General features: G+C 33.6%; 2 protein-coding genes across 3 annotated transcripts in view; both read left to right on the top strand.

Annotated features, from left to right (window-relative positions):
• The window catches only part of LOC110996039 (5'-AMP-activated serine/threonine-protein kinase catalytic subunit alpha), a 141,634-nt gene that overhangs the window by 16,801 nt on the left and 100,088 nt on the right, over positions 1–24,745 (top strand). The window lies entirely within an intron of this gene.
• LOC110996040 (hemolin) lies at positions 14,299–23,002 on the top strand. 2 transcript variants are annotated; one of them, XM_022263523.2, is made up of 7 exons: positions 14,299–14,323; positions 17,611–17,670; positions 19,164–19,284; positions 20,019–20,377; positions 20,494–20,725; positions 21,917–22,119; positions 22,636–23,002. In XM_022263523.2, the coding sequence occupies exons 2-7, from the start codon at positions 17,616–17,618 to the stop codon at positions 22,932–22,934; spliced, it is 1,269 nt and encodes a 422-aa protein (XP_022119215.2). In that variant the 5' UTR covers positions 14,299–14,323; positions 17,611–17,615; the 3' UTR covers positions 22,935–23,002. The 2 variants fall into 2 exon arrangements, with proteins under 2 accessions (XP_022119215.2, XP_045489591.1); XM_045633635.1 differs by lacking the exon at positions 14,299–14,323 and adding an exon at positions 16,641–16,659.

The following is a 24,745-nucleotide window of genomic DNA, read 5'->3' as shown; positions in this document are numbered from 1 at the left end:
ATAACTATTCGCGCCCTAACAATCAAGATCAATCAATCAATCGAGATCTTAACCATGATCGAGCTTCTAATAACCTTTACTATTCTGCTGGCTTTTTAACGTTTATTGTAAACTGCTCTTTTGAAAAAGATGTCTCATTCATCTGGAAACATCAACAACAAATCACTTATGGCGTAGCCACAATACATTTATTAAAACTAACTACTATATAAATACAATCATATAATATATAAATACTTTACATACTAAATACACAAATATTAAACATGCACAATTACACATAACATAAGCAAACATATCATTTTTATATAGCCGCATCGTCGAGTCCCCGAGCATTATCGGATCGTCCTCGTGTCGTGTCGCACCGAGTGAGCGCCACGAAGTCCCGCTACTTGCAGAACAAAGGAAGCCTAGAACCATCGCCGGCGCAGTGACGCGCGCAGTGTTGCCAACTTAGTGGATATTCCACTAGATCTGGTGGTGTAGACATACGTTTTAGCGGGCGAATTTTGGTTTTAGTGGCTAGTGGATTTTTCTAGTGGTTTAGTTTGTTTCATTCAGTGGTAAGCTACAACATTTAACCACTAGCACGATTGATATCTTTACGGGAAAATTTGCAAACGTTTACCTTATAAAGGAATATTTTGTCATTATGTAGGCAACTCTGTAAAATTACGTAGGTTATTTTCGGGAATTTCCCGAAACAAGTTTATTAATTTCTTAAATTATTTTGATTATGGACTTTATTCGTATGACTAATAGGTCAAATTTGATTTGAATTAATGAGGTTTGTTTCGTGTGCATGCACAAAAATAGAAATACACAACACAGATACTTATTAGTTTTGGTTATTCACTTATGCTATACATCGGAGCGACCTTGTTTGTTTGCAAATTTTTAATTTATTTTTAAAACAAAATGCCAAAACCGCAATATACGCAAAAGTTCCGGGATAGTTGCTCCATCTTAAAGAACTGGCTGCAAGTGGTAGAAAGTACAGCTGGTCAAATTGCAAAGTGCAAATTATGCGGCTCTGTATTAAGAAATCATTACGGAGATTTGAAGAATCACGGGTTATCGAAAAAACACTTGCAAAATTCAAAGGTACGTACGTAACTAATATAATATAAATTACGACGTGTCAAAAATTTATATTAATATAGTTATTGGTATATTAAAAGTATGTTGTATAATATTATAAATATGTTTTAGTGGTCTATATAGCCAACATCAACTTTCAAAGAATAAGTAGGGCCTTTTTAGAGTTCCGTATCCAAAAGCTGCCAACGGGGCCCTATTAATATGCCTCCGTTGTCCGTCTGTCAGCGGGCTGTTATCTCATAAACCGTAATAGGTAGAAAGTTGAAACTTTCACAGAATATGTATATCTGTTGCCGCTATAACAACAAATAATAATAATAAATGAAAGGGGGCTCCTTGTATGTTTATAACTGACTGTCAAGTGTTAGCGATTACAAAGTTAAAAAATTGCGGTTGGAAATTTGAATCCGTCATTGGATTTTTTTTGCTTGAATGGTACGGAAAGCAAGCGTTTCCCCAGCAAAACGTTTGGACCGAGATGGTCATAGACGGGGAAAGCGTAGTGGCAGAGTATATCTGTCCAAATAAACCAGATCCGGAGATTGACACCCATCCTGGACCTGAATGGTACACCGAGCACGTTAAGGAGTCTCAATATATGTTACAGATTTCCAAATGCTCAGATCTGGCTTGCTGCACAATTCCACGTAGCAAATTACGCAAGATCCTCCCTGGTGGATTTATGCCGCCACCCCTGCTGCTTACATCAAATCTGGAAGCAGCGCCTCCTTTAAAAGAGGACGCCAGCTTCTGTCCTCTTTACCTTCAGTTAGCACTGAAAGTACTGAGGTACATCAACCTCTTGGACATTTTAAGAAACTTCCATATGACTTCTACTGTCCTACGTTACAAGGCGAGCTAATGGAAAGATGCTATTCGAAAGTTGGTACTTACTTTGCTTCAAAAGCCTCCATGAAGGAGCACAAAAAAAATATGAAAGATTATGTACACGGTTCCCCGGATCAGGTATTGTTTTACATAGGTACAAAAAAGTATTTTTAGCGGATAAAGTGCTTATAGTCTTTTTTTGTGTCAGTGTTTAATGGAACAGGAAACTGGAGGTCCTGCGGCCTGTGGTTATAACCAGGGGTGCTCGAATCTTGGGACGGCGAGGAATATAAGTCCTTCAACAGTTGCATGACGGCGTAACGGGACAGGCACTTGACGTGGAGTGGGTTGAAGACGTGGATGAATCGACCCAAAACGAATATCGGGACGATACGGAGATATTACCCGTGATCCAGAATTTAAAAGAATGGGTCAAAACTCCGTGGGAGTTATCCAAAGAAAATTAAAAATAATAAGAAGGTATATTATATCAAAGTAAAAATAATAAGGAATGTATATTATATATACAGTATAACCAAGTGTTTAATCATATAATACCCTATTTTTCTCTAATCTGCAATGTTTTATTTTGTCAAACTGGTAATGACCTCAATTTTGGGAGAAGGGGGGGGGGTCTAAAATCGGGAAAAAATCGATGACGTAATTTATGGACGGCCCCTTTTCTGTTATATTTATTTTGCTTATGCTTGATGTTAATTATATTAGTTTAGTTTGAAGAATAAACAGTGGTAGAAGTGTCAGAACAAAACTAGAACTTTACTGTGACGACAGCACGGTAAACCCACGACCTTACGTACCAAAAGAGTTCAGAAGACAAGTCTTCGACAGCCTGCACTCACTTAGCCATCCTGGCGCTAAAGCTTCTGCAAAACTAGTGGCTCAGCGTTACGTATGGCCAGGAGTAAACAAAGATTGTCGCGATTGGACCAAGCTCTGTCACCCATGTCAACGTTCAAAGGTCACTAGGCACGTAACTCCACAAATGGGCAACTTTAAGCTACCAAACGGTAGATTTACCCACGTGCATATTGATCTCATCGGGCCACTACCTCTCTCGGATGGCTACCGTTATTGTCTTGTGGGGACTGGCAACACTGTGCGGGAGATGCTTGACGTTTCACGCCAGTCATAACCGAGCTTCGTCGCCGGCAGGTCGTACGATCGCACCTACGCCACGTATCGCGACACAAGCCAACAATAATAGTTAAACAATACATTGTATTGATTTATTAAGTGAAGTAAATATACGTGTGTGTTTAAATATATGGGGTTTTATTTATACCAACTCCACACCCCCATATATTGGTGACCCCGAACAACGATGGACAATCAAGACGGGCGTGACGCTCCCGGGATCAATAGCGTCAAAGTGCCGCCATTTTGGACCGACGAACCCGTGCTATGGTTCGCACAGATCGAAATCCAGATTACGTTGGCGAATATCACAGCGGACACTACTAAATATAACTATGTAGTGACAAATTTGGAATACAAGTATGTCTCAGATATTAAAGACATAATAAAAAACCCGCCCACTACGGACAAATATATGTCATTGAAGAATGAATTAATAAAGAGATTGTCATCATCTCGGAGTACGACTATATTATATATCTATCTTCGAACCGTAAAGGTCTACTTAATTCTGCGGCAGACGCTTTATCACGATATCCTGTTATACAGGTTCATACAAAGTTACAACGATCGTCTATCATATTTTCGCCTTAAATCACTTCGTCATCGTAGAGAGCTGCTTGATATCATGTTTCTGTATAAACTTGTAAATGGAATTTTGGATACCCCTGATATCTTATCCAGAGTTAACATCTCTAGTCCTAAAAAGTTGCAAAGACTTTCAAAGCCTCCTTTTAGAACTAAGTTTAACGAAATAAATGCACCATATCATCCACAAACACAAGGCGCGATCGAACGTAGGCATTGAACATTAAAATAATAATTAAATTCATTTGTTAACGAAAACCAATCAGATTGGCGTGAATATGTCTGCACAGCTATATTCACTTATAATATGTGTGGTCCAATAATTGTTCTTTATAAATAAAAAAGACCCATGCAATTTTTGTGAATCTTACAAAAATGCAGAAGGTGATAAATAAAACAGAACTAGAACACCAGTATATGAATCACCAAAGAGAAAAGATGTTAAGTCGTACAGAAAAATCAAATTCTATATACCCGGATTTAGTAGCACAGTCATGTCTCAGGCTTTCAGCCAATTCAATATTTTGAGTTGTTTTCGTAAAACTTGAAACCATCTTTACAGATGAAGACTTATGCTCCTCGGTAACAGACAGAGAATGACAGAGCAAGATGTTTCTTCGATTGCTTTGCCCTACAAAACAACTCCCCACGAACCAAACGAAGAGTGCTTCAACCAATTATTGGTGACACAAGCCCAGAGCTGTTGTGCTCAAGCAAGCCTTACTAAGAAAGGAAAGAGGACAGCTGTTAATAAGATGACCACAGGTAATGAACTTAGCTTTAACCACAAGCCCACACAGACTTAAACGGATGAAAATACATGCTACACCATCATGTTCAGCTATAAAACCTTACACACCAGTTGAAGCCTTAGCTCTCATAGTTGACACAGACATGAGTAAGGAAGACTACATCCACTGAAAAAACACTTACAATTATGAACCTTACCATGATAATAGAGGGAGCAACTTTATGGTTAGAGCGGCGAACAAATTTAATAACTTAACGATTGACATTGATATGTTCGCTGAAAGTGTGGTGACAACAAGGAAAGCTTTGATACAAAATAATTTCAACCATGATAAATGAAATGCATTGATAACCTTTCGTTGTCAGCTTATTACATTCTGTTTTTTTTTTCTTTTTTGTTTTACACTAAAAATGATTGGAATGTAATTCTTGTTACATAAAGAAAAACTATTTGTGAAGATTTGTAATTGGCCCACAATGTTATATATAATTACATCTTTTTCTAAAAAAAAGGGGGGGCAAAATCGCGAGGCGCTAAGATCTACCCATCTTACAATGAGATAGTAGATACAAAAAAAAACAGTGTTACCCAAATAATATAACAATTTCAGTCCAAGATATTCTGGACCATACAATTCAAAGACTTGCTCATCTGCAGCAAGATGTACTTTTGTTTTGTTTGTACACCATGATCATACAAAAAACTCACCCATTGAATTAATTTACAAATGGGGTCTTGACGGGAGTCGTGGACACTCCATTTACAAACAATGTTTTGCCAACAACCCATTGTATGAAGACATGAACATTATCTTATGTACCATAGTCCTTACAAATGTCAGAGGTCACAACTAATGGAAAGCAGATTTTTCTGACAAAACCCAAGCCCGTCTTCGTCAAGATACAGTCGCATCATTCGTTTGCAGATTGAGAAGACGAAGAAAAAATAAAACTCCATTACGAAGCGATTGAGGAACAAATATTAAACTTGCAGCCTTCAAACGTAACTCTTGGAGATAAATCTTACACGTTTAAACATAATGCTGTGTGTACAATGATGGATGGCAAAATATGGAACGTATTAACAAAAACTGCCTCATCGCAGGCGTGCAATGTTTGCAAGACCACATCAACAACAACCTTGACTTCTGGAGAAACAACACCCCACGGCAGCTTCCTTCAAGTTTGGAAAATCTATACTTCACTCATATCTGAGATGTTATGATTACCTTTTACACATATCATATAAATTGGAAACACGTCAGTGGCAATCCAGAGGCACTGAAGCCAAAGAAAACATCAAAAAGAGGAAACAAGATATAACCAGAAAATTCTATCAAGAAATGGGATTGGTGGTAGACCAACCGGAGCAAGGAGGAAACACGAACGATGGCAATACAGCCAGGAAGAATTTTCTGAACCTGCAAAATCTGCGTCTATAACAGGGCGAGATCCAGAAATCATTTGCCAATATACTTAGTGTAATATCTTGCGGATTTAGTGTTAACTACGCTAATTTTAAAAATTACTGCATTGAAACTGCAAAAATGTACATACAACTGTGTGACTGGTATGAAATGACAGCATCAGTACACAAATTGCTAGGAGGATAACTAATCAAAAGAAATTTAAAAGGGTAAGACATTTCCATGCTAGGAAAACCTCCAGAATCGAAACTAATACAGACATTGTGCACTGGATGCTTATAGCATCCGATCCAATTATTGCATCTAAGAGGAGAAGTCATAACAGGAAAAGAAAACCTTTTCCTAAAGAGGTGTCAGATGTATCTGTTAGAGAACCAGCCAGCAACCAGAACCAGTTGATGATTTGGACGAAGAAAGACATATTGATAATGACGAAATTGACAGCGATTAATTAAATTAAAAGTATGCATCTGCTGAATATTGATCGAATAATTATATGTGGTTGCCTGGAAGAGATCGCTCGAAAGCGATAAGGCCACCAGTTGCCCTCCTTTTCATTTATGTTCAATTTTTATATTGTAATGTAACGAAGTGTTAATAAATAAACGTGTATATTGAATTTTATTTTCAATGGTTTCATTTCTAGGTATAATTACTTAGATAGGAAGTTACTCTAGTCAGGGACCTTAATTAGCACATATTCACATTTTTTAAATAATTAAAAAAAGAAAATTTTTGAAATAACAAAGATCTTGGAAATATTCGAACAGGCGACAAACCTCGTTAGTGCCGATACATATCCGACCAGTTCATCGATTATACCACTAATTTGTGGATTGTTTGAAAATTTGATCACCATTGAAAATGCTTTGGAAACATATTGGCAAAATGTTTTGCTCATCAGTACGTCGAAATATGAGTAGCAGGCTTTTAGAATACGAAACAAGAACTGTCACTCAAATTTTGACGTACTTACATCCCATATTAAGAACAGGTTTTAGGCGCTCGGAAAATATGTTAGCTGCCAAAGATAGTAAGAAGAGAATTGTCTCATTTAATAAAAGATTCTGATACCAATATTATTGCAACGACTTCAGAACAAGCGATTTATATTTCAATAGAAACAAATGTGGAACCGAAGGAACCAGGAATATTCGACTTTTTGAAACAAAGGAAAACCACTAACAATGCAACTGCATCCACAGTTAACATACTGTGCATGTTTCGGAGACAGAGCCCCAGCACAATGAAACTGAAATATGAATAGCGACTGAAAGTGCTGGCACTTTTTGGAGCACTAACAAAAATTTAGAACCATTGAACTCTATAGCATTAAAATACTTAGCGGCCAGCAACGTCTGTGCCTTCGGAAACACTTTTTTTCTAAGTCGGGATATGTGCTGTCTTCAAGAAGAAGCAGGTTGAAAGCAGATTCTGTCGACCAGATCTGTTTTATTAATCAAAATTATGACTTTTGCAATTAGATGTTTTTCTGCAAAAGATAATTTGATTTTAATAAAGTAGATAAATAAAAAAACCCTTTGTTTTGTTGTCTTCAAAAAAGTAAGGAAAAACCTAAAAGTACTAAAAAATACTGTTATTTTTAGTAACAGTAATTGGTTTGAACCGGTGATGAAAATTGTAATTGGTTAACAACAGTAGTGTGGGGACTAAAAGATAGATACATTTTGTCACAACCTATCTGTAATTTAGTTTTTCATTATCATTATTAATTTACCAATACAATCCCACAACGAAACACATCTTTTTTTCTGAAGGCACTTTAAAAGATGGACTTAAAAAATAAAAAAATAAATAAAATACGTTTATTTTGGAACATAAGATCTTCTAGGTATCACTTATTCCACGTCAATCAATTCAAACTTGTAGGCATCCCTACTCATCGGCAAAGACAGAGGGTGTAGGCCGAGAGAAAAAGCCGGCGTAAAAAACTCTCGGTACTCTTTTAAAAAAGCAAATCATCAAACAATATTTAAAACAAATATATCAAATTAATTAGAGGCAGCCTGCCCAGCACTAGTCCCAGGCCCTTTTATCAACTAGATAATCAATAACTTTATAGTAAGCCTTTTTACACAGCTTTTCTTTAATACATTTCTTAAATTTATTAAAAGGCAGAGATAAAAGAGCCTCTGGGATTTTATTAAAGAAGAGTATCCCTTTCCCCAAAAAAGAATTACTGACTTTACACAGTCTAGTACGGGGAAATTGCAGCCTGCGTTTGTTCCGAGTATTGACATTGTGCGTATGTTCTAATCTAGTATATTTATCACTATTTTTGTATACAAACATAATATTTTCATAAATATATTGCGAGGGAAAGGTAAGTATATTAATTTCCTTGAATTTATCTCTGAGAGATTCCCTACATTTTAAATTATAGATTGCACGAATAGCCCTCTTCTGCAGAATGAAAACAGATTCGACATCAGCAGCGTGACCCCATAACAATAAGCCATAAGTCATTAGGCTGTGAAAGTAACTAAAATAAACAAGTTTAGCTGTATCGACATCAGTCAGTGAGCGAAGCTTAGACATCTGTCAGGCTTCTGTATCTACCTAAAAACACTTATGCCTTTAATAACCTTTCTGGATAGACTTGACTAGGTAATACAATCCTCAAGAGATTAAATTGATCATGAGAGATCAGAAGAGCAAGCTACAAATGCTTAACAAGATGTAGAACAGAAATTCTAAGCATGGCGAATAAATGGCATACAGAACTTGGGCTGTGGGCCATATAAACTATGGGTATGTGTAGTTTTAAAATTCTTTGAATACATCTATGAATGTATTCAAAGTTATTGTTCTCTTTGTATCAATATTCTGAACCTTTAATAAGGATAACAACTCTTCTTGTCTTCAATGTAGATCAGTTGATATAATGTGCAATTAAAGACCCAACATTATCCCAATAGGGACTGAGAAAAGTATTAACCTATGAAGACAATTTCCTTCCAACACAAACAAACCTTTATACAAAACAATTAAATAATATTTCTTATTGCAAATCACAATTACAAAATTTATCACTTTTACGAAAACAATACTTAGTACGTATTAACTATTCTTTGATTCAGTTTTTTCAATTCTGAAATAGGTAAGAGTAATGGAGTTGTAATAATTTAATTGTAATGCACAGTATATGTCAATTGTCAGATCAATGGCGTTGGTATCAAAATAATCAACTAGTTGCCAATGTCACTATTTGTCACAGAGCTCGTAAATAAACAACGTCAAAGCCTAAACAGTGTATATTTATTGTTAAAACTTCTTCGTGCCTTCTCCACGACACTGGCGAAGTACCTTGTGCCCATTTGGCAAAAATTAAAGCCAAAAAAAAGAAGAAGATTGTTAAAACTTGTGGTTTTTTCGATCAGCCAATATATTATATCGACAAATTAATTACTATTTGGTAGTCTATAGTAATAGTGATTCCATAGTCATTAGGGATGTTAAAAAAAGAGATTATGGAAATAATAAATTAAAATCGTATGTCTATAGAATATCAGTAAAGATTAGAAAATCGTAAATAAGGAAAATTGTGCTTTGAAATTTAAATATCAATAATTTAATTGATGTCATAAATGAATGTGACTAGTTGAAACTATAGTTTGAGATTTTTCCGCTCTGCACATATGAATATATCTGTTTTATCACGGTTTCTATTCTCTCGTTCTTATTCTACACTAAGGTTTTTTTTATTAATATGGCAATAGTTATAACTTTATGCAAGTTTCAAGTAAAATACACTAAGGTTTATAATTTATGAATATTATGACTTGATAATAGTCTAAGATCCGGGATTAGAAAAATATACCCTCATCTGTTATTTATATGAAACAATTTTTTATAAGCTGATTTCAATATCATGAACTTATACAAACAACCTCTGCCAACATAAGACTGCTGCAATTAATAGTAATTAATTAATTAACAACTAATTTATTTTTAATTTTTACTTTCTCATGTTAGTTACATGTAGTAAGTTAAAACCGTCAATATTTTATATTATATACCTCACTATCTACACCACAGGGCATAAATCTTAGTTGGAGGTCTTCTTATATTTCAGCTTTTTATTATTGTCGTAATACATGAAATGCTGGCAACATTAGAAGAATACTGCCAGAGGGAATATTTATTTAATTATTATTATTATTTTGAATACTAAATGTATAAATATTATAAAGTAAGTAATTAATAAATGCACTTTTGCCATACGAATGTCACTGTTCATTAACGCCCGAACCCAATAATTACTCCACCAATCTGAGATCAGACCATGACAGTCGATCGATCTCCTATCTATCAGCATCCCAATAACCAAACCCTACGATAAAATGCAATCGCTTCGCTTTTTACACTTTTTATATTGATTATATAAACCAAATAAAGTAAATGAAACCACACAAATAATATTAAAATATACATATCTATCTTTAAAACATATCAAATAGCTTTTAAATAATTAAAAAAAAATAAGGAACTTCGTTCCAAGTTAAAATCCTAAGATTTTAGGATTCTAGGATATTGGCACAGTTGAAAATTCATTTTCATACAAAGGTCTATCCGCATACAGCGATCCAACCTAGCATGGATAGCTTGTATCGACAGATGGCTATTACAATCCGTCGATTGGTTATTGGTACACTTATATCAATATTTGGATTAAGATCGGTTATGTATCGTATACCTACAGATTACAACATAAATTACCAGCAAATCGATATATTTAGTGTGACTAAAAAATTCTTTAAAAAATATTTTAAAAATTCAGGTATCTTTTATTAATAATGGTTTTGTTTGTTCCTTCATATTAAATATATATTTTAATCTACCAATCAATCAATCTTAGAAATGTGCTTTATGTTTCTGTTTCAATGTGTATTCCGTTTTGGCTGAAATCTATCTCAGACGGTTAAAAATAGATTGAGATAGATTATTGGGTTTGGCATTAGTATTGTTTCTGCACCTTACCGAACTGTCAACGTACAAGATAAAGAAAGCAGACATTTTTAATTACCCTAAAACGTAATGTTTACACTAATGGGAATAATCAAATAAATAATAATTAAATGTCATAGGTTGCTATCAGTTATCACTGTTGCTTAGCGGTGCTTTAAGGAAAATATAACTTTCCTTATATTATCATGTACTTCAATGGAAAACAAGTCACCGATAGTCATGTCTTAGTGGTGTGGATTTCTATTCAATGATATACATGTATTTATTTATTTATGAACAATAATCTACTTCGTATTTATGGCTTTCTAAGCATGCCCATGGGCGGCGCTATTACTTAACATGCTGCCTGTTTGCCCCCTATTTAAAAAAATAACAAGAATTTTATTCATGTTATCAATTCAAACCTCCTGATTATTTCATAGATTTTAGTAGTTAAACAGTGACGTATCTACACATTTGATGGTTTATTTGCTCCATAACTACTAATAATTATATTCTTAGGTTATCTCTGATGATCATAAGGTAAAGAATATTTTTCAAAAAGGGTTCTGATAGTGTAAATAAAGGCAATAAAAAAAACGCTGTGGAAACAGTTGTGAATAAAGCAAAATTATGAATGTTTTAAAGAAGACATCAATATCGACGATAGATATACGACGACCAGAGATATGAAAGATTTAGGCCATAGAACTGCGTGTTAACTTATTAATGCGGGTGGACACAGAGCACAGCGTGTAAGGGCTATAGATTGCACATAGACATTACGACTGGGGTGACCCATAATAACCAAAGGGATTCGTATTACATATTTACACACAAATTCGTATGGTCTTAGTGAGGAGTATGGCGAAGTGATTTTTTCACAAGCCTCATTTGTAATTTTGGGTATTGTTTTATGAGGCTAAGGGCCTGTTTCACAATGTATGGATAAAGTACCAAATAGCTATGCAACACATAAATTATTCAAAAGATAAAAGTTCCGAAGATACTTCGCATTCCATGACAAATAGCGCTATCTGATAGTCGTGAAACGCCAAAATACTGTTTATCCTACCAATAAGTAATGAATAGCTTATTTGGAACTTATCCGGACATTGTGAAACAGACCCTAAACTTCATACAAGGGATACATATATTACCACACAGCTGGTAGTTGATACCCTACGTTTTTATCCTTAAGGAAAAGTGAGTACAAAGGAAAATAAAAATACATAATTGAATTTTCCTAATCATTAGAAATGTGAATAATGCAATAACAATATTAATCTAAGGGTAGCTATACACTATTTTCCTATAAGTTAAGGAAAAAAAATCGAATATAAAACAGTTGGTTGTAACATAACATACCTACATTTGTATGATCGTAGATTTAAAACTTGGAAACTAATGCAATTTAATAAAAATGTTTTTCACAAAATGGAAGTATAATTATACAAATGTAATCCTTCCAGAAAATTACGTAACATAAAAATTTAAATATAGCTAAAAACAAATAGTAAATAGTTTTCCATTATGTACTCTGGCAATCCTGTCAGCCATATCGTAACAATAGCATTGCTATAATGGGGCTTCTAAACGGGCCATGTTTTGCTGCAATTGATGGCTGCACTAGAAGCTACGGAAGTAAATGTTGCCATCCTCCTTCGCTATAAAAAAATTGTGTATCTCGGGATGCCTGACAGAATTAATAACTTACCTTAGGCTATTAATAATTAATACTAAATTTTAATCACTTTTAAATACTGTGATAATACGAGGTTATAGAAGCAGTCAACAGTAAATGTATTACACACACTAAACACAAATAGAGAGTGGATTAAGTGTATGTCCGTCTGCGCGGCGGGTGAGAGTTAGGGAGAAGGAGCCGGCTTGTCGCTGCCGTATGCGTCAGAGAAAAGAAAGACAGACTGACGCCGTAGCGCGTTCCGTAAGGAAACTGTTTACGTAAGAAGTCATCACTTGATAAAACAATTAAAAACGTATGTGTACTTATGTACACGTGTTAGAAGTCTTTTTTTTTCTCTTTTTTATATATAGAAGCTTGCCAACGCTCGGTACATTGGTAAAAGACAAAGTACAATTTTTAATATCACAAGCACTTATGACGACAGAAAAAATACACTCTCATTAGATAACGATATATGTATATGCATTACTTTTATGAAACCTTGAAGCTTATTGAGTAGCATGTTTTTTTTTTATAGAACAGGGGGCAAACGGGCAGGAGGCTTACCTGATGTTAAGTGATACCGTCGCCCATGGACACTCTCAATGCCAGAGGGCTCGCGAGTGCGTTGCCGGCATGTATAATATATGTCGCAGCCAACTAGCTGAACATTTTTCAGGCCGTTAGTTAAACGGCGCCGTTTAGTGAAAGGTCTAGGCAGTTTTTAGTAGTAATTGAACGGCTGATTAACGCTCGAACCCAATATATAATCCACAATCTGAGATCAGACCATGACAGCCGATCGATCTCCTATCTGTATCCCAATAACCAAACCCTACAAAGACAATTAATTTTTGGCGACGGATAGAATGCAATCTCTTCGCTCTTTACACTCATATTTGATAATCAATATAAACCAAAAAAATAAAAATAAAAACATAAAAAACTGTGGAACCAGCTGCCAACTGAAGTATTTCCGAACCAATTCGACTTAGGGTCCTTCAAGAAAAGAGCGTACCAATTCCTTAAAGGCCGGCAACGCACTCGCGAGCCCTCTGGCATTGAGGGTGTCCATGGGCGGCGGTATCACTTAACATCGGGTGAGCCTCCTGCCCGTTTGCCCCCTGTTCTATAAAAAAAAAAAAACCTAATAAAGTAAATAAAACCGTAAAACCGTACAAATAATATTAAAATATACACGTCTATTTATAAAACATATCAAATAGCATTTTAATTATTTAAAAAACTAGTGTAATAATTTATAATTATAAGATAGGATATTGGCACAGTTGAGCTGTCATTTTCATACCAAGGTCTATCCCTATATTCCGATCCGACCTACCATGGATAGCTGGTATCCACAGATGGCTATTACAATCCGTCGATTGGTTATTTGATTTTTATCAATATTTGGATTAAGATGTCTATCGCAAATGGTCAAAAATGGATTGAGATAGGTTTGAGAGTAAGTTGTTGCGACATATATAACTCGGATATTTTGCTTCGGTAACAAATACATAGTATAACATATTGAAAATAGCATAAATGATTGTTTTTCAAATATTTTATTAAATATATTTTTAAATATTTATTATACAACAACATAACAAATAAATATTTTAAAGCGAAGCATATGCCGATTTTAAAAACCTTAAAAAATCCAATATAGGGAAAACTCATAACTAAATATGTATAAAACGCCTTATTTTATATACATATGTGTCACCTGCCGCGGTAATTCACAAGATGATGCATCGAGATATATAAATACAGCGACTGTTTGCGATTGTTCATTACATTTCGCGCCAAAACGGAGACGGTAAGTCACAGATTATACCTAATTCGTTTTGATTTTTAACAAAATGTTCCAAAGAGTATATTTGAATAATTCGTTATAGATATTTATTTTCTCATTTATTAAATTAAAATTAACTTCAATTTGATCGGGTTATTTAAAAAATTACAATAAATAATAATAATATTTTATAATATTGCTTTTCATGAACCAGACCATTTATTTTAAATATAAGTACAGTCAAAATCGTTTACGACGGCATCATTTAGAATAAGATACCGGTTGTATTTACCGATATCAAAGGTCCCGGCTGAATTCTATTGGACTGCCAAAGAAATATATTTTATTAACGTAGAAAAATGATAATATGTACGTAATGCCTTTTTATTAGTTTAATTTAATTACGAGTATATTAATTACACATTCATTCGGTTTTTACGAGAAAATACAACTAGTCCTTTCTATAAGATGTCTTTATAATAGATTTTAACTGTATTGCTTCATTGGCTTTGTTTACGAGAGTACTAGGTTATATACAGCTATTTTAATAAAAATAAACGCAAATCTTAATCTCTCTATTGACTATTTTAAATCATTCAAGAGTTATGAAAAAAATATATAAATATAAATTAGCTGTCAAATAAAATTTGAATGTATAACCTGCCTCAATCCATGTACATTTTGTCCATCCATCATTTTGTCATTTTGTCATTGTCATTTTGACCATCTTCTCTTTCACACAAAAAAACTAATGTATATTTTTCTATACAAACCATTTTCTGAAAAATAAATAATTTCGAATTAAACTATATAAAATATTTGAAAAACAATCATTCATGCTATTTTCAATATGTTATACTATGTATTTGTTACCGAAGCAAAATTTCCGAGTTATATATGTCGCAACAACTTACGCTCAAACCTATCTCAATCCATTTTTGACCATTTCCGATAGACATCTTAAAATAATTTCAGACACAATGATGTTAAGTTTAAGAGCACTGTTGGGGATTTACTGCGTCGGCAGCATCTTTTATGAAACCTTGAAGCTTATTGAGTAGCATGTTTTTTTTTTATAGAACAGGGGGCAAACGGGCAGGAGGCTTACCTGATGTTAAGTGATACCGTCGCCCATGGACACTCTCAATGCCAGAGGGCTCGCGAGTGCGTTGCCGGCATGTATAATATATGTCGCAGCCAACTAGCTGAACATTTTTCAGGCCGTTAGTTAAACGGCGCCGTTTAGTGAAAGGTCTAGGCAGTTTTTAGTAGTAATTGAACGGCTGATTAACGCTCGAACCCAATATATAATCCACAATCTGAGATCAGACCATGACAGCCGATCGATCTCCTATCTGTATCCCAATAACCAAACCCTACAAAGACAATTAATTTTTGGCGACGGATAGAATGCAATCTCTTCGCTCTTTACACTCATATTTGATAATCAATATAAACCAAAAAAATAAAAATAAAAACATAAAAAACTGTGGAACCAGCTGCCAACTGAAGTATTTCCGAACCAATTCGACTTAGGGTCCTTCAAGAAAAGAGCGTACCAATTCCTTAAAGGCCGGCAACGCACTCGCGAGCCCTCTGGCATTGAGGGTGTCCATGGGCGGCGGTATCACTTAACATCGGGTGAGCCTCCTGCCCGTTTGCCCCCTGTTCTATAAAAAAAAAAAAACCTAATAAAGTAAATAAAACCGTAAAACCGTACAAATAATATTAAAATATACACGTCTATTTATAAAACATATCAAATAGCATTTTAATTATTTAAAAAACTAGTGTAATAATTTATAATTATAAGATAGGATATTGGCACAGTTGAGCTGTCATTTTCATACCAAGGTCTATCCCTATATTCCGATCCGACCTACCATGGATAGCTGGTATCCACAGATGGCTATTACAATCCGTCGATTGGTTATTTGATTTTTATCAATATTTGGATTAAGATGTCTATCGCAAATGGTCAAAAATGGATTGAGATAGGTTTGAGAGTAAGTTGTTGCGACATATATAACTCGGATATTTTGCTTCGGTAACAAATACATAGTATAACATATTGAAAATAGCATAAATGATTGTTTTTCAAATATTTTATTAAATATATTTTTAAATATTTATTATACAACAACATAACAAATAAATATTTTAAAGCGAAGCATATGCCGATTTTAAAAACCTTAAAAAATCCAATATAGGGAAAACTCATAACTAAATATGTATAAAACGCCTTATTTTATATACATATGTGTCACCTGCCGCGGTAATTCACAAGATGATGCATCGAGATATATAAATACAGCGACTGTTTGCGATTGTTCATTACATTTCGCGCCAAAACGGAGACGGTAAGTCACAGATTATACCTAATTCGTTTTGATTTTTAACAAAATGTTCCAAAGAGTATATTTGAATAATTCGTTATAGATATTTATTTTCTCATTTATTAAATTAAAATTAACTTCAATTTGATCGGGTTATTTAAAAAATTACAATAAATAATAATAATATTTTATAATATTGCTTTTCATGAACCAGACCATTTATTTTAAATATAAGTACAGTCAAAATCGTTTACGACGGCATCATTTAGAATAAGATACCGGTTGTATTTACCGATATCAAAGGTCCCGGCTGAATTCTATTAGACTGCCAAAGAAATATATTTTATTAACGTAGAAAAATGATAATATGTACGTAATGCCTTTTTATTAGTTTAATTTAATTACGAGTATATTAATTACACATTCATTCGGTTTTTACGAGAAAATACAACTAGTCCTTTCTATAAGATGTCTTTATAATAGATTTTAACTGTATTGCTTCATTGGCTTTGTTTACGAGAGTACTAGGTTATATACAGCTATTTTAATAAAAATAAACGCAAATCTTAATCTCTCTATTGACTATTTTAAATCATTCAAGAGTTATGAAAAAAATATATAAATATAAATTAGCTGTCAAATAAAATTTGAATGTATAACCTGCCTCAATCCATGTACATTTTGTCCATCCATCATTTTGTCATTTTGTCATTGTCATTTTGACCATCTTCTCTTTCACACAAAAAAACTAATGTATATTTTTCTATACAAACCATTTTCTGAAAAATAAATAATTTCGAATTAAACTATATAAAATATTTGAAAAACAATCATTCATGCTATTTTCAATATGTTATACTATGTATTTGTTACCGAAGCAAAATTTCCGAGTTATATATGTCGCAACAACTTACGCTCAAACCTATCTCAATCCATTTTTGACCATTTCCGATAGACATCTTAAAATAATTTCAGACACAATGATGTTAAGTTTAAGAGCACTGTTGGGGATTTACTGCGTCGGCAGCATCTTTGGTAAGTCAACATTCTTTTAAAGTTAAATATGTATAAATTAACGAATATATTAAAACGCAATGAGCAGTGTTGGCCTAGCTGCTTCAGCGTGCGACTCTCATACCTCAGGTCGTAGGTTCGATCCCCAGCTGTGCACCAATGGAATATCTTTCTATGTACGAATTTAACATTTGGTCGAACGGTGAAGGAAAACATCGTGATAAAACCGACATGTCTTAGACCCAAAAAAAAGTCGACGACGTATGTCAGGCACTGGAGGCTGATCACCTACTTGCCTATTAGATTTAAAAATGATCATGAAATAGATTCAGAAATCAGAGGCTAGGACGTAAAGAGATTGTAGCGCAACTGATTGATTGATTAAAACGCAAAAAAGGTAAATGATTTAGATTTGAGTGTGTGCTCGGCAACATCTTGCCTTGATCAAAAAATTATCAGTTTTAATTGTGAATATTTTATTTATTTATTTTATAGAACAGTGATCAAACGGGCAGGAGGTTCACCTGATGTTAAGTGATACCGCCGCCCATGGACACTCTCAATGCCAGAAGGCTCGCGAGTGCGATGCCGGCCTTTTAAGTAATTTTTTTATGGCCATCGTGATGCTTAGGTTAGTCTTGTTACCTAGGATCGTTTAGGTAACTCGTTAAAGGTTTCGTTCAGTCACTGGCTGACGGAACTTTAGCCGCTTGATTGAATATAGATCTTTAATTAATTGTGTAGAAATTCAATTTATTTATTAACACTTCGTTACATTACAATATTAAAGATGAACATAATTAAATTTTAAGGACTAAATACATAGGAATAAAAACTAGCGGCCTTTTCGCTTTCGATCGATTTCTTCCAGGCAACCACTCTCTGATTTAACTACTTTACTGCGACATTTAAATACTTTCGGTGTTAAAGCAAACCAAAGAGATGGGACTTGATATTACAGATATGAAACACAAATTTCTGAAAGCATTTATAAATATGATTACGATGTGAGAATTTTTGAAGTTCTACTTTTGGCGCGTTAGATAAAAAATGTGAGAGTAGGTAAATTCTTACGATGCGCGCGCTTACCACAAAGAGCCGATACACTGAAGTTAGCTATAGTCAATATTTCAGTATTTTTGTGATATTTAAATAACCTTTATTTAACTAGACGCGTTACACAAAATCATTCAATGCATTTTTTTTCCTATTGTTAGTTTCTACAAATGTAAGAATTCAATTTTTATCTTGTTATGCCAATTAAAGTCAGTATAACTTAGAAGTTATATACGCATTAGAATGCGTGTGCATAGGTATAACTTATATTTCCCAAAAACAGTTTTATTGGAAAATTCAATTGTCGTTTTTAGTATATATTTTTTTTTCTTTATCTATTTCCATTCAAACCTTTGCTGAACTTCAATTTCGAGATCATAATTAGCCAAAACGGGCCAGCCATTCTGTATTTAGCGAGACAAACAAACAGTAATTCATGTTATATTACTTATATATAGGCAGTTCAGCGGCAGATCAAGCCTATCCCATCTTAAAGCCAGCACCGGCGGAAGTGTTGTTCCGTGTATCTGAACCATTTTTATTGGAGTGTGCTACGGAGTACCCAGATGGGCATACCACGTAAGTAACTGATATATAAATCTTATTTTAAAATAGTAGTAGTAATTTTAATGTAACTGTTATTATAATTTTAAAATTAAACGCTATTTGGCAGAAAATAGTGACAGTCATCTGTCAAATAACACGTAAATATATAATATTGAAGTCTTTAGTAATATTGTGAAGTGTAAAGATTTTATTGTTTACATTTAAAAGGCTACTAAACTATTGTTTATGTCGATTACAATTCCATTAATTGTAATCGAATTATTACTATCATTGTTAACGTTATTATATATTTTATATTTTTGTTATTAATGTCTTCGAATCTCTTCGAATCAACTGTGGTATGGCGCGTAACAGATAAACGTGACGCGTAAAATGTGACGGTAAATTTCTAAACTACTTAACCGATTTCAATCTTATTTGCACTCCAGTGAGCAGTTTGATCTAACTTAAAAGATAGAATAGCTTACTTGATATATATTTAATTCTATTGTACGCGTGTATTTCACTTAACTCCTGTTAAACAGCTGCACCGATTTGAAGGTTTATTCTTGCAGATGGCGCTGCAGTCGGTATTTCATTACTTTGTTTATCCTAATCGCATGCAACGTCTGTCAGGTCCGCTAGTTTTAATAATATTATAATTAACAATAAATGTATTTTAATTGTATAATTATCGGTAGTATAGTGTAGTTATATAGTAATAGTAGTAATAGTTCAGATTATATTTGGTGTCTTATTTGTCATAGATTTGAATGGCACAAAAATGGCCAGCCATTAAAAGATGTCAACGTTGTCCAACGTCCTAACGAAGGCAGCTTAGTCTTCCTCAACCCCACACCAGAGACAGCCGGTCGCTACCAATGCTTTGCTTCAACAGCTTACGGCACCGCCAGTACAGGAGTTATAAATGTGAATCTGGCATACATTAAGCATGAACCTGCCGTCATCCAATACGTGAAGGCAGTTGAAGGCAAGCCGTTTTCATTGAATTGTGACGCGTCGAACGCGTACCCGAAGCCCGAGATCTCTTGGAGATTTACATCCATCTTCGACCCGTTGATTTCGACTGAGGTTTCTGATGTGAGGATGACGTTCGCTCCCGAAGGTATGCATATGCTGTCTCAATTTCTCCGATTGGGTAATGGCTGTGATGAAGTGAGAGAAAAGTTTGGTAAAAAGAGATCTTAATCATACTCAATAAAACATTTCTTTATATTTTAGGCACATTATATATAACCAGTGTCGAAAAGGAGGATGCAAACAAGAACTTCAAGTATGTGTGTCTGGCGCGAACGCCGGCCTCTCCCAATAAAGATGTCCCCATCGCTGAATATGTTATACAGGAAGTAACACCCAACGAGGGCGAAAGTGAAATAGTTGAATTGTACACTAGCAAGGATATGACTGTGAAAGTCGGGGATCGGGTATTTATTCACTGCATCTTTGGCGGCAAGTGAGTACTTGAATGACATTTATTTACGAAATTCAAAACATAAATTAAACTAAATACATGACCAAATGAAAAAAATAAGAAAAGAAATTTGACATCTAAATGTGTCAAATTTCCATACAAAAATTCTTGTCTATTACTCGCCGTACTTTTTGTTACGCAGTACGGATTTTTACACAAATACTTGTAGGAGACTAGTGAAAATTAATATTTAATTTAATATTAAAATTAATTTGTAAAAATTATGGTAATAGGTAATTTGGCGATAAAATTAAAAATACATGTAAAACAGCTTTATCCAAACAATTTACTTATTTATTTAATATTGTTTCCTTTCGAAACAATTATATACGTAATACCGAGTGTATAAGTAAGAGTGTGTATATGGGGTGTGCTCAGGATCCAGTATTTAATACAAAAGGTGGCAACCCTATTATTCTTGAAACAAAAAATTATTGGCTTTATATTTCTATAATTTATTAAAAACTAAAAAAAAACAAGGAAATAAATGCCAAACAAATCATTACAAATTAACAGTTTGGTATTTATTAACATATGTCTATTATCGCTGCTTCTTATCTAAATTGTTCAAAGAGGAAAGTTATGTGTACATTTCACGGTGTATTAATGAATCTATAAATATTAGTAATAAAATAGGTCTTGAGCCTCATTATGAACACAGAAGTTTAGGCTCCAGCTGTGTACTTTTTTTTCTAGAACATTTTTTGCCAGCTGGTCATTCCCGATCCTACGTTCTTTAGGTCTGCTTTTGATTCTCTGTCCTTTTGACGCAGGCAGATCGTTTTGTGAGGCTCTGAGCTAGAACGGGTAATCCCCCGTAATTGACGCACAAAAAAAACCGACCGAAAACAAAGGACGGGGATTTCCCCGTTTTGTTCGATATTCGCGCATTGTACATGAGGTCATTGATCTCAGTGATTCAAACATTTTATATTTGTGAATATGTGTGTATGCGCATGACGTGTTTGAGTGTAGCTGAGAGTTGTTATTATCAGTTTTTGGTACCTCTAAGTCATGCCTCTGTAGATTCGAAATCCAATATCACTAGTGTATTTTTTGCGATTTTTTATATACTGTTTGCGAGTTTGTATCTGTATAGTTTGTCTATCTCAGTTTCCATAGATTGGAATATTATAAAGGAAGTAAGAATTTGAATATTTCTTATATTTCCAGCCCTCAACCAATGCAGGACTATTACAAGGATGGCGAAGATAGTAATGGTACCCCTAAATCTCGTGTGACCCCATACAACCGAAGCAGGGGCAAACGCCTACTCATTCGCGACACATGGTTAACAGATGCCGGAACTTATCTGTGCGTATCACACAACAATGTTAGCGCATCGAAAGAACACAGTATGAAACTTAATGTCGTGGGTGAGTCAAAAAACATAATTGATTTCATTTATCACCTTGACTTTGTGAAACTATTTTTAAGGAAGTTTTAAAGTATTATTGAGATTGTAGTCTTGCCACGAAATTCACGCTGTCAGCGAATGTCAGTCATTTTTCAGACTAAGGGCCTGTTTCACAATGTCCGGATAAGTTCCAAATAAGTTATTTATTACTTATTGGTAGGATAAGCACTATTGTTGCGTTTCACGACTGTTAGATAGCTCGAAATTTCTTCGGAACTTTTATCTTTCGAATAATTTTTGTATTTGCTATTTGGTACTTCATCCACCCTTAGGGTCTGTTTCACAATGTATGGATATGTAAAACAGACCCTAACTATTTTGGCGTTTCACGACTGTCAGATAGCGCTATTCGTCATGAAATGCCAAGTATCTTATTCGAAACTTTTATCTTTCAAATAATATATATGATGCACAGCTATTTGGTACTTTATCCATACAGTGTGAAACAAACCCTAAGTCTAATGTGTTTTAACAGCTGCCCCCCATCCTGAACTAATTCCATCCGGACAAGCAAAAGCCACTGGGGAAAGAGTTACTATCCCTTGCAACGCAACGGGTGTTCCAGCACCGAAAATATCTTGGACATACAACTCTAAGCCCATATCTTCATCTGAGCATGTAAAGATTGTAACTACAACAGCCGGAAATAGTACCACTTCTGATCTGTCAATTGTCGGGCTGACGCAAAGTGACACAGGCTACTACGGATGTAAAGTTGAAAATGAGCATGGAGATTTATATGGAGAGGTCCTATATGTGTTTGGTGGTCATTAGTAACCAAAAAAATAATTACGTATTATATATAGTTTTGTAGGTCCATATTAATAAATAATTTCGTAATGTTATATTGTAAGAAATAAATATATCGAATTGAAAATGTTTTTATTACAAACTTGAAAAATTAGACAATAATTGGTTCATAGCCATTACTGGTGAAAAAGATTTTCCAACATTTTTTTTTCACTTTATATAATATGTATTTTAACACATTGATTGCTAAAACAATGAATGCAAAGAAATAACGGGAAACAAAAACTTTTTTAATATAATATATTAAAAAAGTTATATATAATTAAGTTATAACTAGACTAATGTCTAGTCAATAAGTTTAAAAACGTGAAAAATTGAGATAAAGGTCCTAAAAATATGAACTTATATAAACATTAATGAAAATTAACCACATGATCTTATAAAGTACATTTTATTAATTTGTTAATTATGATTTTTGAAGTGAAACTTCTTTAGAATCGTTGTGATTTCAAACCGGATGCAACGAAAAAGCGACAGTAAAAAGAGACAGAAACATTTATTCATATGATTTAACGTGGGAGAAAATGAGATAGATAAACTTCTTTCGAATCGTCGTGATTTCAAACCGGATGCAGCGGTAAAGAGAGACAGAAACATCAATTCATCATATGATTTAACGTGGGAGAAAATGAGATAGCAGGCATTATACAGCCTCTCTTTACTGCCGCTTTTTCATTTGATCGAATTTCAAACTTTCGATGTTTTAGTTTTTCCCAAATTAAAAATTTATATTAAACTTATAAATTAAAATTTATCATTAAAATATACTGTTTTAAAAGAACACACACATTTAGATAATGGAAAATGATTAATTTATATATGATTAATAATAAAAAAAATGTTTTTGAAGGTTTCACTTCTACCATGTGTGAATTGCATATATGTTTTTTATAACTATTAAAAAATAAAAAAAATAATAATTTTAATCATATTTAACAAATTATGAATTCTTTATAACTATTGAAAAAATTTTTTTTTTTCAATTCAATAAAAATATTAGTTGTAGACTTAGTCTACTTTTATGAGTCCCATTATCATTCCAATTTTGCAAGTATAAAATTGAGATTGATAAAGTGATTTTATACCCTTAATGGAATAATATTCCAAATTTTTTTATAGTTAAATGTCTATAATATGAAAAAAGTATCACTTTTACAGTGGTTTCATAAAACCACACAACATTTTAATTTTGATTATTGATATAAATAAAACACAAAATAAATAATTTTATATTTTCGCAAAGATCTCACTGGCCGACATTAAACACAAGACACAAATGACTTCTTAAACTACACTTCTGGACTAACGCTCTACCACATGTTTCACATTTAAATCGTCTATCATTAGTATATATCCGCATATGCTGTCTCAACGTGGTCTTCCTTGCATATGCCTTTTTGCATAATATGTTACATTTATACTTTTTCACCCCAGTATTAAAGTTTAATACATTTAGATAGTGAAAAATGTTTAATTTTAAATGATTAATTTTAAAAACTTCGTTTTTGAAGATTTTACGGATAAACTTTCCAATATGGACCGTCGATTTAACTTCTGCCACGTGTGATTTGCACATATGTTTATTTTTTAATTTATTTTATTATTATTTATTACTTACTAGCGGGTCGCCCCGGGATTTAAGAATCACGGGTTATCGTAAAAACACTTGCAAAATTCAAAGGTACGTACTTACGTATTAGTTACCTAATATATGTGATATAAATTACGACGTGTCAAAAATTTATATTAATATAGTTGTATTAAATTATAAAAGT

Source organism: Pieris rapae, chromosome 24 (genome assembly GCF_905147795.1).
Source record: "Pieris rapae chromosome 24, ilPieRapa1.1, whole genome shotgun sequence".
NCBI lineage: Eukaryota > Metazoa > Arthropoda > Insecta > Lepidoptera > Pieridae > Pieris > Pieris rapae.
The sequence above is the reverse complement of the archived record's forward strand: the minus strand, read 5'-3'. Positions and strand labels throughout refer to the sequence as shown.

Bases quoted from the DNA above. Each gene is read 5' to 3' on its own strand.
- LOC110996040 (XM_022263523.2), top strand. From the start codon at position 17,616: ATGATGTTAAGTTTAAGAGCACTGTTGGGGATTTACTGCGTCGGCAGC. The intron at 19,285-20,018 runs GTAAGTAACTGA...TATTTGTCATAG, and splicing joins TACCCAGATGGGCATACCAC to ATTTGAATGGCACAAAAATG. The intron at 22,120-22,635 runs GTGAGTCAAAAA...GTGTTTTAACAG, and splicing joins TATGAAACTTAATGTCGTGG to CTGCCCCCCATCCTGAACTA.